The following is a 19,035-nucleotide window of genomic DNA, read 5'->3' as shown; positions in this document are numbered from 1 at the left end:
GATCAAGAGTCCATTTTTTAATGACTTTCTCGTTATCTCGTAACCCGAAATAGTATACCGAAATATAAGAAATATATATAAAATAATACTATTTTATATATAGGGGCCTATATAAACTTGACTATGCATCTGCCCAAGCCTCCTTTTTTGAGTACTTAGAGCTAAAGCAACTTAAAGAGAAAAAAAAAATCAGCATGTTGAGATGCTGAATAGAGATTAAGATATCTGACCCCCCCCCCTCCTCCTCCCTATCTAGCTACGCCTTTTGTAGGCACAGCCAGAGTTCACTTCACTACAGTTTTCATTGTTATTTCGTTTCATAATAGTTAGGATTTCAAGTTTTCTTTTTTTTAATAAATTCTAAAATCATTCATAACTGGCATTTTCTGGAGAAACTCAACAATGTCAAGGACGCTACATTGTTGCCAACTTGAAAAAAAAGCTTCAAACGAAAGAGTTTAGAAAATCTGATTCTGCAGTGCTAAAAGAAATTTAAAAATTATCCTATAATTTTTTTAAAAATTAACTCTTATTTTATTCTGTACACCGGATACACCAAAAAGCTTGCCATTTATAGTTCTTCCGCCATAGATAAACATCTCTGATACGTCTTAAACGTGCACTATAGATATACAGACAGACAGATGGATGGATGGATGGACGGACGGACGGACGGACGGACAGACAGACAGACAGACAGACAGACAGACAGACAGATAGATAGATAGATAGATAGATAGATAGATAGATAGATAGATAGATAGATAGATAGATAGATAGATAGACAGATAGATAGATAGATAGATAGTGTAAGAGATATGGATAATAAGCCAAAAATTTAATTTAATTTTCCTCGTATCCTAAATATCAACTCAAATAAAGTACAGTCCGATTCTTTCTCTGGAACTTTTTTAGGCTAACTTGATGCTACTTCTGGACTAACGAGGGTGCGATACGGTCAGCACAACGACCAGTCTATATTACTTTCTCTACCTGCCTCTGAGTGCATTAAACAACCTTCAAAAATGAAAAAAAAAATATAAGAGTTCGAACTAGCTTTAATATAATGAGATATTTGTGTTGGCTCTAATGAGTGTTTATACAGCGATATTGATTGCCAGCCCAAGGACGCTAAACCAAGAGTTTACTATAGAGCAAGAAGTGAAACTAGATCTAGCATTGTTGTGTCTGACAAAGAGAACAGATAGAGCGAGTCAAAACAAAGCCACGATAGAACTAGACTTGATTATCGAAATATTGCTGAGTAGTGTAAACATGAATCTAGCTTCAAAAACATGTGTATTTTACCTTACAAACTCAGTAGCAATAAAAATCGAAGTAAGGTAATTAAATCGTCACTCGATACACGAGACAAGGTTGGAAAGTTAATAATAGACGTATACGTCATACATCAAAATACTTCATTTTCAAAAAGAGGCTCATATAGAGTTTTTTTTTTTATGATAAATACAAGGACTCACACTAAAGGGAGGCTATTCAGATGGGAGACGGAAATCTTATGACGGGATTATAAGACGGGAAATCGATAGGTTCACTTGGCAGATTTGGGGATATTTTTATCTCAAAGTATCAGATGAGTTAATATAAAGATGGTGATAGTACAACCGTGATAACAATATGTAACTTTTATATTTGTTGTGTGAACAGTAATTCTGTGACAGACGTAGACGTCAAAAAGAGAGCCTAAATCCACCACAGATAGGCAACGGTTACATCTGCGCCGGGTGTGGCAAAATATGTATGTCGCAGCTGGGAAGGGGTAGCCACGTGAAATTCTGTGAACATTAATCTTCGGAGTCGTAACAATTATACATAGAACACTGAACCATAAGCTTCAAATAGAAAAACAAAACCTAATGAAAATACTCAGAAAGACACAAAGATAAAAGCACATTCGTCGTTCCATATGCTAGGACAAATTTGTACAAATGCTTCTTATTAACAAGAGCTATTTGAGCATGGAACTTACACTGGTTGGGTACAACTAATAGAACGGCTCCAGTTGTATGCAGCGTTGTACGAGAGCCGGAGTACTTACACTGGTTGTGTACAATTAATAGAACGGCTCCAGTTGTATGCACTTTGGTTTCTTGGCTAAAGTTCTTAAAGAATAGCTGAACCTGACCTGAGAGAGTGAACTGGCCTCTGTAATTGACACGAGGCTGGATGCAGACAATTAAATTAATTCTTCGATAAGAAGGGGGAACATTGCTTACTTGTTTATAAACCAAGGAACAGAAAATAGATTAGCCGCTGAAAGAGAAATGTGATAAGACAATAACATTAAGGGCAGGGTGGAGAAAGGAGATTTCATGGCCAGTCGTAGAAGTCCGCGATCACCTTTGGCTGACACCGCTTCAGCCTCTGGTATTGTTTAGAACAAGATTTGTGGGTTTGGGTCAATACAGCTGTGAGTTCATTTAATGAATTTAAGCAGGTTATGGGAGAGGGGTGACAATTCAGTTCATCAGCCTCGAAGAAATAATGAAGTGGAAACTTCAGTGGAAATTAACTTTATTGAATAGGCTTAAGACAAGTTTTAATATCAGTTGTCACAATTTAACTCAAAGAGTTGAGCAGAGTACAAAAAAAAAAAAATAACAACAAAACAAAAAACAACAAAAAGCAACTTAGAAACCAAAAAACATGGAAAAACAAAAACCGGTAAAAAAAAAAACAAAAAAAAAAAAAAAGTCATTGTACATTAAACAGTGTTGAATTAAACAGAAGCCTATCTGATGATGTTATAATTTAAATTCTAAACTTTATCACAATAGCTGTTAAGAAAACCAAACCAAACTTTTCTTCCATTTCTGACGCCTTTTTAAAATGCATTCCAAAGATGCCGAGTTTAAGATACTAAGAATATAGAGTAGAATAACACGAATTAAAGTGCCATGAACTTCTAATGTAGAGGTTCTCAAACTTTTTTTTGACCCGGGGACCCCTCCGGTAGTCAAAGCTTGCTCACGGACCAGTAAATGGAAAAAGTTTTAAGGTATTGTTTATTGTATACAGTTTACATCGCTCTGCGGACCCCATTCGGTCGTCTTGTGGACCCCTAGGGACCACAGTTTGAGAAACACTTTTCTAAGGAGCGTAACACGAAAAGAGCAGACGAAGTGAGGGGTATAGCAGTGGTGGGCATTCCCAGACAGCCAGATAACCAGTAGAGATGATGTGAGTTTCAGAAAGGGAGTAAAGTGGACATTGTCATTAAATATGAGGCGATGTTACACTTGGGATTTACTTGTATTTTTATTGTGTCTGGCTACATTAATCAGGACTTGTAATTTCTGTTAATTACCAAATCAATTACTAAGTATTCTTTATAATAAATATTGGTTTTGGTTAATAAACACACGCTTTTTGATTTAATAATAATGGCCGTGTCTTCGATTCCGAAGATTATGGATGAGTGTGGTGTTTCGCGTGACTACTCAAACCCAGTTGCATATTCTTCCGCATCTCGTGCAGACCGTCTTGGATATAAGCTTTACTTTAACATTTAGTTATCTTAGTTTGATCTAGATTTCTATCAATTCCAATCGCATCATTTTCTACACAACGCCCATCTCCCCTTTTGCATAGAACATTTTCTATATAAAAACGAAATAGTAATTACAACGAATTGACTAAGTATTTGTTTGATTTTTTATTAGTGATTCGTGTGTTCTCATTCAGCATGAGCTTGTATGCAAAAGTTTAGACGATGATGTAAGATAAACACAAGAAAGACACAGAAAGTAGGCTAAATATAAGCGCTGTAATATCAGATCAAATATATAAAGTTAAGTTCCCCATAAGTTCTGCGGTTTATAGGGGTAAAGGTCATCTGTTTCTGTGGCCCACAGTTAACGAGGATGTCATGTGTCCGGCGCACTTTTCCTCAACTAATGTCAGGTGCCCATTAAAACTTGGGGGACTCAGAGGTGCCATTAAGATCCCAAAATTAAAAATCCAAGTCTTCACTGGGATTTAAACCCGGGACCCTCAGATTCAGAAACCAAGAGCTTTAACACTCATCCTCCATTACCAAATATATAATGAGATTTAATTTTCATTCATATATTTTTGGTGTCCTTAAGTTTTTTTTTTTTATACAATGATTAGTGAACAGCAAATATCTTATACAATTATCAATGAACAGCGCTGTTAATCTTTGAAATTCTAAGACTGATATTATTTTCTGCAATTCGTTGTTAGTGCTGGATTGGATTCATTAATCATAAGCTTTCAAACAAACAAAAATATCACAGACTGCACAACAGGAAGGTGGAACGTGCGGTGCTGGCATCATCCCCCCCCCCCACCGATGTGCTCAACATCTCAGCAGACACATTTGTGGAAGGTGGTGTAATTGTGGAAGGTGGTGTAATTACACCTTACGTTAATTACCAGGATTTCATTGAGGATAACCCAGTTCTGGTTCCGACGACCTGGTTTTATGTTCAGCTACGCACGTCTAGCTCGGAGGGGAGAGAGCGGGGAGCTGGCAAAAGGCGAAGGTTCATAAAAAGAAAAATATATATATACACCAAAAAGCCATAGCCTACAGCCAGGTCTGCCAGTGAAATCAAGAAACCGACTCGGGTGGCCGTGGCTCGTTTAATTTTTTTTTACATTTTTTTTTTTGGTATATTTAGTGGCAAGTAGAAATGTTAAAACGTCAAAAAAAAAAAAAAAAATATATATATATATATATATAAATAATCCTTTAACCCTTAAAGTGCTGAGCTGTTTTACAATGAGTGCATGCAAAATGGAATTACAATTCTAATGTTTAGAGGCTAATCTACGACACGCGTTTAAAGGGTTAAAAAAAAAAAACTTATCTAAGGGGATGAACTCCGCACACACAACTATATTTCTCAATTATGTAGAAGTTATTTTCCCTCTTCGATATCGAACAAAAGAATAAATTAACTAATTGTTTAATCTTTTGGAATGTTTTTGTTAGGTACACTGGATAACTGTTTTTAGTTTCAACTTGATACGAGAATGGATGTGGGAGAAATAACGTGTACAATTATATAAGGGGGACTAAACCTAACATATTTAGCAATATTTGTGAATAATGAAGGATTACTTTCACTTGCTGGTATCAAATAATTCAAAACAATCACATGTTTCGGTCACAAGTCCTGGAGACTTTAAATTTTTTATTCACTGTAAATTGTATACACTGTATGTCCCTGTTTGTATGTTAAAATGTTCAAGATAAATGTGTTTAATAATGATACTTTTTTTGATTAACATGTTCTTTTTTAAAGCTACATTAATTTTTTTTTATTTACCAACTATATTTAGATACATTACAGAATTTCCTATCTGTAGTACATTTCAGACCAAAATTGTCACTATTTTGTTTTTGAAAAATCGCATTTATATTAAAAAAAAAAACAAAATAGGGGAAGAAGGTTAACTTTGGGAGGGGAGGTCTTTAATTCGTATTTTATGACAACTGTTTGGAATGGTTCCTTCCATGTGTTGATTCTCTTGAATTCACTTAATCATCGTGTGGTAAGATCCAGTCACTTGGAGAATTTCCTAACGAATCAAAGTACTCATGACTCCGGACCACGTGACAACCTCAAAGTTTGATTACACGAGTAGGTCAAGTTCTACTGTGCCATATGTGTTATAGACCCCCCAAGGTCTTCAAGAAAATTGTAGTCACGTCAGTCAATTCCTGTTCTCTACTTCAGTCACGCAGAATCGATACCAGTCTCGGTAAACTTCACCCAGATTTTTGTGTTCCTTCAAACCGAAATAGAAATAATGATTCTTGGCCAACTTTTCAAATCTAGGAGGACAGTTACCAATACAATGTTAAAGAATCGGTGTGGCCCCAAATCAATGCATGTTGTTCTCTGGTGGGTTCACCGAAAAACAATGTATTCGCAATTCAATGATGCACTTTCAATGTCATTACTCTTTGCACCTGCACCGTCAGTACTAGGCCCTCTCACGGCACTTTTATAGTCTGTACTGTTTGCATGTTCACCACCAGTACTCAGTGCGCTTTCAGTGTTAGTACTCAGTGCACTTTCACTGCCAGTACTAATTGTATTTTAACCGTCAGTACTCGGTGCAATTTCATTATCAATACACTTTGAATTTTCACTGTCAGGACTCTTTGAATATTCACCTTCAGTACTCAGTGCACTTTGATTATAAGCACTCGATGCACTTTCACTGTCAGTACTCAGTGAACTTTCACTGTCAGTACTATTTGTATTTTAACCGCTAGTAGTCGGTGCACTTTCGCTATCAAAACTCTTTGAATAGTCCCCTTCAGTACTCAGTGCACTGTGACTATTAGGCGCTCGATGCACTTTTACTGTCAGTACTTGGCGTAATTTTAGAAACTCTACGACTAATGGAAGGTCACTCAAAAACGAGCTAGACCTAAGTCCTATGCATCTCATAACTTGAATGTCCTAGGGTTATGCTCAACTTTAAAAATAGGTCGATACTCATTGGTATATTTACAACAGCAAAAACAGCGAAACAAAAATGTGTTTAAGACGTTTAACTAAAATATATGGACTATACTTAAAATGTTAAAGAAGAGTTTGCATTTGTATTGCTTTAAAAAAAAAATCACTTCAAAATATTCAGTAGATGTACTCCTCAGATCTAGACAGTACAATCTTGAAGGAGGACTAAAAATTTACAGCCTCGATGTAGGACAAGTAAAAGACTTCGCGAACAGTTTGGACTCAGCAAACTATCAAGCCTTACTAAGCCTCGGTGCACTCGGAGTATCTGAAGAATCTTTCGATTCATGTTGAATGGTGAGTACAAACACGAGAGATAGTCGAACTAGAGATAGTCGAACTAGAGATAGTCGAACTAGAGATAGTCGAACTAGAGATAGTCGAACTAGAGATAGTCGAACTAGAGATAGTCGAACTAGAGATAGTCGAACTAAAGATAGTCGAACTAAAGATAGTCGAACTAAAGATAGTCGAACTAAAGATAGTCGAACTAAAGATAGTCGAACTAGAGAGTCGAACTAAAGATAGTCGAACTAAAGATAGTCGAACTAGAGATAGTCGAACTAAAGATAGTCGAACTAAAGATAGTCGAACTAAAGATAGTCGAACTAAAGATAGTCGAACTAGAGATAGTCGAACTAGAGATAGTCGAACTAGAGATAGTCGAACTAAAGATAGTCGAACTAAAGATAGTCGAACTAGAGATAGTCGAACTAAAGATAGTCGAACTAGAGATAGTCGAACTAAAGATAGTCGAACTAGAGATAGTCGAACTAAAGATAGTCGAACTAGAGATAGTCGAACTAAAGATAGTCGAACTAAAGATAGTCGAACTAGAGATAGTCGAACTAGAGATAGTCGAACTAAAGATAGTCGAACTAGAGATAGTCGAACTAAAGATAGTCGAACTAGAGATAGTCGAACTAGAGATAGTCGAACTAAAGATAGTCGAACTAGAGATAGTCGAACTAGAGATAGTCGAACTAAAGATAGTCGAACTAAAGATAGTCGAACTAAAGATAGTCGAACTAAAGATAGTCGAACTAGAGATAGTCGAACTAGAGATAGTCGAACTAGAGATCTAGTTGTTTTCATTTCTGGTGTTTCTGACATCAAAACAAGTTGCATGGGTAGACTTTTACGAGTGGATCATGGCTAAGTGATACTTTGGTAGCTAAGCAACGCAATAAATAGGCAGAAATGGTGTTCAGATTTAAAATGTTTGAGAAAAGATCTTCAGACTTCTATGATCTGTCTGTTCTATAAGAAGGCATAATGGAAACACTGGTTCCCTGGACATAAGTTCCCAGAACACTGGTTCCCTGGACTTAAGCTAAGATTACATAAGAGAGAACTCAATCTTGGAAACTGTACAGTTCACCTCAGATATCTAGGGTTAGTTAGTTTACACTATCCCTTATCCAGAGGAGAACGAAGAAATGGAGAGAGAGAGAGACAGGCAGACAGACAGAGACAGACAGAAAATTTAATAAAAGATGGTTTAGCATGGAGGATAGAATATATGCATGGGTGCTGGCCATTACATTTCTTCCCTCAATACTGATGGGATAGGAAATATTATTTCGCAAGACACATTATAAAATGAATCGTGTGTGTGTGTGTGTGTGTGTGTGTGAGTGAGAGAGAGAGAGAGAGAGAGAGAGAGAGAGAGAGAGAGTAAGTAATTATCCCATCAGTAAATCCAAAAACTTAAAGTTAATGTGTAGACGAGGCGTCAAAAAGAAGTCAAGATTTAACCAATTATCAAGCATACGTACACATAGCCTACATCCACCAGAGTTGCACAATTCACTACCAAACAGAATTAAGTCTCATTATATCTAGGTCTACGAGTAAGCATCAAAGTGTGTATGTGCGTGTGTGTAAAAGCATTGAGTGTATATTTAAATCGAATTTTCAGCACAATCTATTACCCGAGATAATTTTTTTTTGTTTCATTTAGATCTAGATCTAGAAGTACAATCCATCTTTTGATGCTTAGTCTGTTGGAGAATGTCAGCGACCTTTTGTCGTCTGGTGTCTGCTTCAGGAAGAAATCAATGACTTGCGCTTTTTGATGTACTGGGGAAAGAAGCAGAAATAGGGGGTGGGGGTGAAAGAGAAAATCCTAGTTTTAGGCGGACAGGAACCACATCCAGCAAAAACAGCTTCACCCCCCCCCCCCTTCTCTTCCTTGTTCTGTCGAGATTTGATTGCAGTTATTTTTAGATTTAAAGATTTGGGAGTGTTTAAGTTAAAAAAAAAAAGCTTGTAGTTACGAGTTTAAAAACTCATAAAAAAGATTAGTAAACAAAAAAAGTATTTAAACCTTTAAGCACATTCCGTTTATATATCTTTTTATCACGAGGTAATATAGTCCTAACATTTAAGATCAAAGTAGGAATGCTATTGCACAGGGGTATTAGGTCTTTTTCGGAATGGGGTCCTTGATAGGACACATTACCGAGAAAGAAAAAAAAGGCCTATGGAAACTTTCGCCAGCTTCATCTAACACTCTGAACATACGTTTTGAAGAGCGTTGCGTCAATGGCAGGATATTACTGCGCCAATTGCAGTATAGCACTGTGTCAATGGCAGGATAGCACTGTGTCAATGGCAGGATAGTACTGCGCCAATTGCAGTATAGCACTGTGTCAATGGCAGGTAGCACTGGGTCAATGGCAGGATAGCACTGTGTCAATGGCAGGATCATCATCATCATCATTCCTTTGGCTTCCTCATGGAACATAGGGCCAATGGCAGGATAGCACAGCGTCAATGACAGGACAGCACTGCGTCAATGGCAGGATAGCACTGCGTCAATAGCAGTATTAGCACTGCATCAATAGCAGTATAGCAGTGCGTCAATAGCAGTATAGCAGTGCGTCAATGGCAGGATAGCACTGCGTCAATGGCAGGATAGCACTGTGTCAATGGCAGGATAGCACTGCGTCAATGGCAGGATAGCACTGCGTCAATGCACGGCATGTACATGCTAATAAATAGAATAGAATGGGACACGTCATAAGACCCCCATATCGAGTAAAGTGAGACTCGTCTTGTTTAAGACACATAGGGAGTGGACCAATAGTTATAGATGGCCTGAACACTGACCTGCAACGTCACGACCTGTGGGCAGCTTAGACCAATAGCTTGTCGCCTCCTCACAGGTCTGTACGACGTAACAACGAGCTATTGGTCTAAACTGCCCTCGGTTGTAACCTTGCACGTCAAGTGTTCAGTCAATCTATAACGAATGACCTCGAGTCGACTTGTTTACTTGTATAAGCTCATAGAAAGAGGAGACCAGTGGAAGATATACCTTAAGACTTGAAGTATCGAGTCTACACGTGTGAATAACAAAACTGACTTGAAACGGTACACCACACAGATATATCACGTGACAAGCAGCTTAGGGACACGTGGAATAGAAATGATAATATATAAAGACAAAGTAACCCCACACCTTGCTAGTCGCCAAGACACAATGTGTCCACAATAGATTAGAACATATTTCAATGCATAGATTTATTCAAACAGCTATCTACTATTTTTAGTTGTTGTTGTTGTTTTTTAATAGGGGGGGGGGGAGATCAAGTGAAATAGCACACAGCAGCGAGAGAGAGAGAGAGAGAGAAAGAGAGAGAGAAGGAATAAAAGATTAACACTTTACTCTTTCGTCATATTTTTTTTTATTCGGATTATAGGCATACTTTTACTGGCAGTAAAAATTAAGTTAACACTGTATTGTAGTCTGGCAACTATGGCATAAAATAAAAAAATGCTGTTAACTCTAGCTTATAATGGACTATGTGCGTTTTTTTAAATAAGTATATTTAATATTGAATACTATTGAATAAGTTGTGATGACAACAATATGAATAAATCATAACTACACCACCTTCTCTGTACAGTTATGAGATATGGACCTTGATCGCATTACACGGAACACAGCTAGTGCATATGTGTACTCAGAATGAAGTGTGCTGTCACACAGCACATAAAGAAAATAATGTGCCATTTCTTTTCCTTTTATGTGCAGAGTGTACTGGGCTTCATACGAAGGTCAACACATACAGAGACTAGATCTTATATACAGGCGTTACACAGGGCTAGACACTGGTGCAACGGTAGAAGAAAGAATGACTCTACTTAGGAGGTGTAGGTGTGTAGAATCAGGTGTGTAGTTCCCCCCCACACACACACATATCATTGCTGACTGCACTAACCACAACCTCTGCCCACACAGTGCAAGGAACAAAGTGGAAATCAGGGTTAGGGCGCCACATGCATGTCCAGGCGAGTAGAAAAATAAATCTCCAAGGGTGCCAGAGCGTGCTAGTAGCAGCCCTCAACACCGACTTACACACATACACACACACACACTTAAATGCACCAACAGCATGCTCAATATGCAAGGGGCGGAACATACACTCAATGTACATAAAGGGGGGAGGGAACATACACTGGGATAACCAACAGATTTAACACATAGGGCATACAATTATTAGCAGTGGCGATGCACCAGTAGGTCAGGGTTCAAGAATAAGGTGCTCCCATTTAAGAAACTATACATTTTACTGTAATTTGTTTTTTTAAATATTGGGTAAATCTGTATCAGTATTTCAAAGAACTGTGCACCTTTTACAATTAATAAAGTCATTCTACTCTGGTTACGGCTTCTTACAAACAATTTTTCATTGACATCTTATCTTATCGATTATAGACGTTCCTTCTATATGAGTATTCACGTTTCAGTCTATCAGAGCATGTTAATTAGAGATTTAAAACTCTGCTAAGTCATTGGTTTTCCTGGCTTATTCAGGCAAGCCGTTCCATGCTCTAAAGACACTAGGAAAGAAGGAGCAATCGTACTATTGTAATGACACTCAATACTTGTAGGTGTACTTAAAAGTCATAAATGACTGTCGTTTCAAAATGTCCCTGTTAGTCATAGTCCCCGGAGCATTGAACCCCTTCTACGCAAGTGGTTATTAGTTTATATATAGGTCCCGTTGTGATTCCAACTACCTAGGTAGCTACTTGAGAATGACCCATGGAAAGTCGTGGTGTGATAGTCCAGGTACACATCTCTCTCTCTCCCTCCCCGCCTACTTTCTGTCCTAGTGATCTGATTGATAAGGCTTGCCTGTGAATGGGGTTACGCTACGCCTCTTCCCAGTGTTATGTCCCCCCCCCCCTACGTCCCGTGTGACTTCCAAGATTTATAACTGCAACACAGACGCAAGGTGCGTACGTCATGTCTGACAAGAACACGATCCAACGGCCACACTGTCAGGTCGTAGGGGAGGGGGGGAGGGGAAGACGTGGAATTACTTGAGGAAATTTAATTAGCTAGTTACGGTAAATAAAAGGTAAACAGCATTCCAGGGTAACAATGTAACAATATCTTTTGAGGAGATAGTGTCTAAATATCACAAGTCTTATTACAATATAAAGAGATTATAATGGGGTGATTGGAGAACAAGACAATAAAAGAAATGTTATACCATTGAGTCGGTGACTCGAGGTGGTGGGGGGGGCATGTCCATAACAGAATGGATAAAAAAAATAGGGGGGGGGTGGAGGAAGAAGAAATGTCTTTAATGGAAAACTATTTAAACTCAAAAGTAGCCTATAATATACAACTCTGAAACAAATACACCTCGAATTTGTCAATATACAACATAAATATACAACAAACAAAATTCAACATGTGTTGTATAGTTTAACATTTTGATTTCCAAACAATTGTCCCTACATGTTACTTGGGCTGTGAACGTCTATCCGGCTTCTGTGTTCGTTCTATGGTAGGTGCAGAGTCGATTCTAAGGGGGCGGAGAGAATGCCCCCCCCCAACCCCGCTCTAAATATTTATAAATACCAAGTATATTTCTAAATACTCAGCTTATCTTTATTTCACTCTGACTGGATATTATACATTATATAAAATTCATTGTTACCTTTATATACATGTTGAATATGATTAGTTAACAGTTTATTAGCCTACATATCGTGGGTCAGAAGAATGGAGTGATTAAACGCCAAGAGAGGCGCATTACTATCAAACGTCAATAGACGTCAACTCAAAGTCATAAAACTCGACAGTGTTCCTACATATCATGTTGTGTCAATCCCGTAGAGAAGTGTGTACTTGGCATGTCATTGGCTCGGCCAGGCCAGAATGTGACGACAGCGGATACGCGATCGTCAGACCCTCCTCTCTCCCCATCCTGTTAAATAACTACAGTCTGAGGACAAACGCTCTGACGTAATTGTCTCACCACCCCCGTTTCCAGTGGCCACAACCAGAGAAGGCGAACTTGTCAAAGGTATCTGGTAAACAACCAGGTGGGTGTCGACTTTATCGTTTCAAGGGGCTAGCAAAGTTTTATCCTTCCAGCCCTTTGTTTAAGAGAGGTCAACTAATGTTTACATGTTTGACCTCAGATTCCGAAACTAGCTTTCCTTTTCCTCTACCTTTCCGAGTTGGGTGCAAGGTCCACCAAGTTCTGACAGGCCGGTAGCTATCAGTTAGTAAAATTATAAGATGCATGTTTATCTTTGTATCATGCATGTTTATCTTTGTATCATGCATGTTTAGTAGAACATTTTGTGTTTTACATGTTTCAGATGTTTCTTCAGAATTAAATATTATTACACCCTAGCCCAAACTCACCGCATCACGGCGGGGGATGGCTGCAGGCAGGGTTCGAACCCGGAGTCGTCGAAACGACAGTCCAGAGCGTATTCCACACGACCAGGCAGCCAACCATTTCAAAGACATGCGTGTATTGATGTGGGCCTGGTTTAGCCTCGTGTTTTCACTTGTGCGTTATCAAGTGATTTTCTTTTTTTTTATGATTAAAATCTCTATTATATATGCTGAGAGATTGTTACCGACCTACAATGTGCATTATGTAGCTATTAATGACGGCCTACTTCTGACAACAAAAGTCTTCCTAGTCTAGTCTCTAGCTGTAATATGCACACATCAGAAATTAAAGCCAATGTCAGGGTCAGATGATTCCTATTGTAAACAGCTTTAGAAATCAATACAAGTGCCCTGCTACAAATGGGTGTCTATGGTTTATCGTCTACAAACTAACGTGCTTGAATTCAGAGAAACATTTACACGCCCAAAGACTGGGTTTTAAAACCCATCCTATAAAAGACGTACTCGAAGTGCCCAATGCCACGATAAAAGAACAATAGTTAAAAGTCAGCTATAGCTAAGCTCACCTTGTAGTTACTAGGCATTGACTAAGTGGTCCAGTGACGTTTTGTTTCAACGGCTTAGTGGGCAGTACTGAAATACTTAGTGGAATACTTAGTGGGCAGTACTGAAAAACTTAGTGAACAGTACTTGAACACAGGCCCTGGGTTTGAAAAGGGTCTCGCAAGTTCTTTACCTAAACATAAGTACAACGATAAAAGAAATCTGTTTCCTCCATTTGGGGAATTAACAGAGATTCAGTATTCCAAAGTCCACTTTCCCTCCCAATAGCTTGGAGCCACAGGGGGGGGGGCGGAGGGAGGGGGTTGATGGCTAAGCTGTACAGTTGTTAAAAGTACGGGTCACAATGGAACAAGATTATGTAACGTGTTGCTATTTCACTCCAGATAACAACAAAAAAATGTGTGGCACGTCACGAGAGTGCAAAAAGCGAAACTCTTTTTAAAGTGGTTGGTTTTTAACTATTAAGTGGTCTTTAGAGCAGATTCGGTAGCTGTATCGGGGTGGGGGGGGGGGGAGGGGACCAAGTGCAGACCACTCAACTTGGACCGTACGGTATTGTTGTGAAGTTTGGCTTGGAAACAAGTTGTGCGGCCGTGAATGTAAATAAACCCCATCTGGTCTCCCATGTCCAGGACTCGATCTAGTTCTAGTCAGTGGGGCTCAAACCATCGCGGGGGGTGACTTCTCATCCACTATCGTTGTACGTTCTGTGTGGGTCTCTGTACAAATGTACACATGTCTGCATGTTTCTTAGTGAAATGTGTACATAGCGTATTTGCATTGGAGTAAAAAAGATGTACAAGGAACGCTTCACTGTAAAGCACCTCAACTGCCTTTAATGAACACATTCCAAGATGTCTCATATTGACATTTACAATATTTACAAGTTACCTCTTGGTAAAACGTGGCCGAACCGGGCCCACCCCCAGCTCATGCCCCGAATGTAATCCGTTTACCAAGGCAAGGTCTGAACAATATTATCATCTTCGTGTATATGGAGAATGTGATTTGGGCCATTTTCTTCTACATAAAAACAAAATTGGAACTGCGCTCTTCTGCATTTCGATACAAAATGAAATTATGCTCAGCTTTGATTACAAACTCACATGGGGGTTTGAACACCTTAATGGGAGGGGGGGGGGTGATCGACTCATATATGGGAGGTTTCATCAACTCACACGAGAGGTTTGAATGCCATACAAGTAGGTCATAGTATGAAATCCAAAGCCTACCAGATCTATATGTTCACATGTTTAAAAACTATTTTTAAAAAGGCTTTAAAACCACACACAAAAAAAACTTGAAACATAAATACCACGCACAACATAGTAACACAATCTAACAAAATTAACTTACTTGATAAATTTTGTGTGACCGCCTTGGTAACGCCCTTGGATTTTTTCACAGGGGCGGCGCCTAGCTCAAAATGTAATCCACTTTTATCACCGTTATCCAACAGGAAGAATATATAGCTTTTATTGATCTGGACACTGGTCAAACACTTGGTCTGGGATTTGGGGGAAAATATCCTTAAGTTTAGCTTATTCTTTTTCCAGTGCTTTTTGAAGAGGGCATCGCCTTTATAGAAATCTTTCTTTAACTGAATAGACACGTTGTAATTTACTTTATCCTGGCCGGCGTCTCCGGCCTCGGTCATGGTCATCACTTTGGCCTCAATGACCACGTCCGATGTTTTGGTGTGGTGGGCCACTTGTTTTGTACTTTGTTTGCAGTTGCCGTTTACCACATGGACAACGGACAGAATGATGCCTAGAATCACTAATCGAATCCGAAACCAACGCATCGTGGACTGTTGGCGGGGGATAATCTCGAGCTCCAAAATCTTGAAGTGAACAGAAACACCGCGAAGTCGGGGGGTGTGTAGATATTCACGAGCCACAGAATTTCAAACGCAGCTTGAGGTGTTACAAAACTGAGTGTTGAACGGGTTAAGTTACCGGAGTAGTGAGGTTGTAGAAAAGGTTGCAGAAACCACAAACTGTTGACACACGACTTCTGCTAGTTACAAACTGTGGATGACCCATTGTTAGAACAACACGTCCTTCTTTACGTCATTAGTGAAACGTCTTCGCAGACGTGAATAAATAAGAGTGAAACATACATTGGCCCCAGAGCGCAGAACGAAGAAATGCACCTGTTGATCCTAACAAATGAATCGCGATCTTCGAACAACTATTGTATTAGCTAATTTTTTTTTATTTGTAAAGACCTATGTAGATTCTAACCTTTTAGAATACTACCCTAAGATATGGTGTGAGGTCTGTAGAGTGTAAACCACGGCAAGTTAGGATAACACAAGTCCTTGAACTTTCAACTTGGATACGCTACTCTTTTCTATTGTCGTCAAGCACGCTTTTCCCCTAACACTTGTTAAACTTCGAACGGACTCAACTAGGAACAACTTTATCCTTGTTCCCGCTATTTCATTGACAACTCAATGTTAATCCAACTTCCTGACGAAGTAGTCACGAAGAAATGAATATAAAAAAACAACACAACATAATAAACTACTAGACCCGCAGTCTTGGTCAAGGTTCGATCAATGCGGAACACTATTTAAGATCTAGTGCCGACCCAAGAAGCTACCGGTTAGGTTGTAACGTGGCGGGCCAGTAACGCGTGCTGTAAGGCCGCTTAGCGGCGCTAGAGTTACTTTACCAGATCACACACACAGCCCTGCCCGTTCGGGATCAAATCAAATAGTACACTTTTTTCCTCTGCTTTCGTCTAGTCACGGGAGATCGTCACCGGGGGTTGCTGTGACTTGAAAGAACGCTCTCACTTTTTTTGTTGGGATCAGCTATGCTGGTTGTTGATGACACTAGAGGCGCCGAGACGGTGTTATCTCATTAGGGAGTAACAATGTCCCTAACGCATAACACTTTATGCATATATATATTGAGCTAGAGATGTTACACTTGGAGAGCCCATTGACTTAGGAAGTGATAAGATAACACAACGGGAGAAGGAGACGTTTATGCTCTATGGATAATTGATTTAAAAAAAAAAATGAATGTACCATAGGCATAGAGAATCAATTAGCTAAGTATTTTTTTTAGGCGGCTTCCTAATCGTGCGGTACCAGTATCATAAATAAAAATGATGTTGACAGTCAACGGATGTAAAGAAAGACCTCGTTAGCAATAACGGAAATGTAAATGAGATCTAAAAAAAATAAAAAAAAAATAAAATAGAAATAATCCGAAGAGAGAAAACGTAAATAAAAAAAGTCACAATTTTAAAAATGTGTAGAAAATATTTTAAATAAAAAATTCACCTAAGGTAACAATAACAAGATTACAAAGAGAGTTTATGTTATCACACAAACTCAGAGGCGGCCCCCACCGGTGTCGGATCCCTATCGGATCCGCATATTTGCAAGGAATATTCAAGACATGATTTAATTTTGATGGTCATAAGTAATAATGTTTCAAAGTTTCATTTGCCGTTGTAAAAAAAAAGTGTTTTTTTTTCCCTTCTGCTATACATGTTTCGGATGTTCCTTCTAAGTTAAAAATAATTAACTTCTCCCTGGACGACGGAGGATGGCAGCGAGCAGGGTATGAACCCGAGACCGTTGAGATAAACCCATCAGCACGCTAACCGGACGACTAGGCATTGCTCTTAATAACAAACTGATTACAAACTAATAGCCTATTATTGAAATAAAAATATATTACACATTACGACATGACATCTACCGGATATGTACAATATGTCAGACGAGCAATTTTAGATCATCTTTCAGCATGATGTGTAATTGAAAAAAAAAAAAAGAAGAAAAGAACAGATATCGTGCTTGTACTTCGATGTCTCAGCACAGTTATCAACAGAGCTATTGGCATTTTCATTCAAATGGAACTAGAATAAAGATGTAGATTTACCTAAACTAAACTTCTGATTTCGCACTCTAAAGATATATATCTACTAGATCTACATCTAAAATATATATTTGGAATAATTTAGATGTAATTTAGATTAGATTTATGAAAAAAAAAAAGCCTAGCCTATCAATACACTAAATACAACATTAAATTTAAAAAAAAAGTAAATTAGTTTTAGTATATTGTAACATTGCAATATTGATCTAGACGTTTACAAATCAAAATCTACATTTAAAGTCTAGAAATTGAAATTGTATATATTGATCTAGTCTATATCAGTCTAAACTAGACCTAGAAATTCTAGATTTAGAATCTACAATTATTTTAATTAGAATATAAATCCAGATCCAGTATTAAAAATCTAGATATACTGTAACAAAATCTAAATCTAGTTTAAAAAATCTAGATTAAATCTAAATCTAGCTATTACGTCTATTTAAAATACGAGTCAGATAACGAGGTTTAATAAACATTACTATACCGAGTTGTTTTAGCATTTCATTTGAAGAATAATTCCATATGACGTCAAAGGGAAAAAATCCACTACGTCACACGGCCTAGTTAGACTAACAAATGTCTTCATCACTAGGCCAACGAGCAAGTTGTCGAGGGATCATATATATATATATATATATATATATATATATATATATATATATATATATATATATATATATAAGCATTAAGAAAACATTAAGAAACTGGAACATACACAAAATAGAGCAATGAGATTCATAACAAAGGAATATTCACATTTGACTACAGTAACACCTTTAGTAAAATCACTAAATTTAGAAAGCCTTCAGGACAGAAGACTTTAAAGTAATGTAGCAATTATACATAAAACACTGAACCAAAATCATCAAATATAAAAACAAAATTTAATAAAATACTCAAAAAAACACAAAGATAATGATACATTTTTCGTTCCATATGCTAGGACAAATTCGTACAAATGCTTTTTCTTCACTTGCGCTATTAGAGCATGGAATGGGTTGCCTGAGTTAGCCAGGAAAACCAGTGACTTGGCAGAATTTAAGTCATTGGTTAATATGCATGACTAAATGCATGACGCGTAGGACGAAATCATCTTTTTTTTTTGAAGTAATGTCTGTATCATGTAAGAAAAAATTGTTTTACGTTGAAAATACGGAACAATTCTAATAAGCGGACAGTCCGATTAACCGGTTTCAAATGTAAAATAAGATTAGATTCTGTAATTAAGGATTCAACCCGAATAAGCTGCTGGTGTAATTAATAACTAGATTCGATTGAATTACAGCAGAGACTTAAAAAGATGATTAAGTACTTTATTTGCCTTTGTCGAGGAAAGTTACTAATTAGTTTCGTTTCGAAAGGAATGTCC

At 37.9% G+C, this 19,035-nt stretch overlaps 1 protein-coding gene across 5 annotated transcripts in view; it reads right to left on the bottom strand.

Annotated features, from left to right (window-relative positions):
• The window catches only part of LOC106060204 (pro-neuregulin-2, membrane-bound isoform-like), a 52,896-nt gene extending 36,358 nt beyond the window's left edge, over positions 1-16,538 (bottom strand). For 4 of the 5 annotated variants that reach the window (XM_056019089.1, XM_056019087.1, XM_056019090.1 and 1 more), the window contains exon 1: positions 15,121-16,538. In XM_056019089.1, coding sequence (XP_055875064.1) covers positions 15,121-15,568 — 448 coding nt within the window. In that variant the 5' untranslated portion in view covers positions 15,569-16,538. The remainder of the gene's footprint in view (positions 1-15,120) is intronic. The other variant, XM_056019091.1, reaches the window with a different exon arrangement.
• Positions 16,539-19,035: the final 2,497 nt, after the last annotated feature.

The sequence above is a fragment of the Biomphalaria glabrata genome, chromosome 2 (assembly GCF_947242115.1).
Source record: "Biomphalaria glabrata chromosome 2, xgBioGlab47.1, whole genome shotgun sequence".
Classification (NCBI taxonomy): Eukaryota; Metazoa; Mollusca; class Gastropoda; family Planorbidae; genus Biomphalaria; species Biomphalaria glabrata.
The sequence above is the reverse complement of the archived record's forward strand: the minus strand, read 5'-3'. Positions and strand labels throughout refer to the sequence as shown.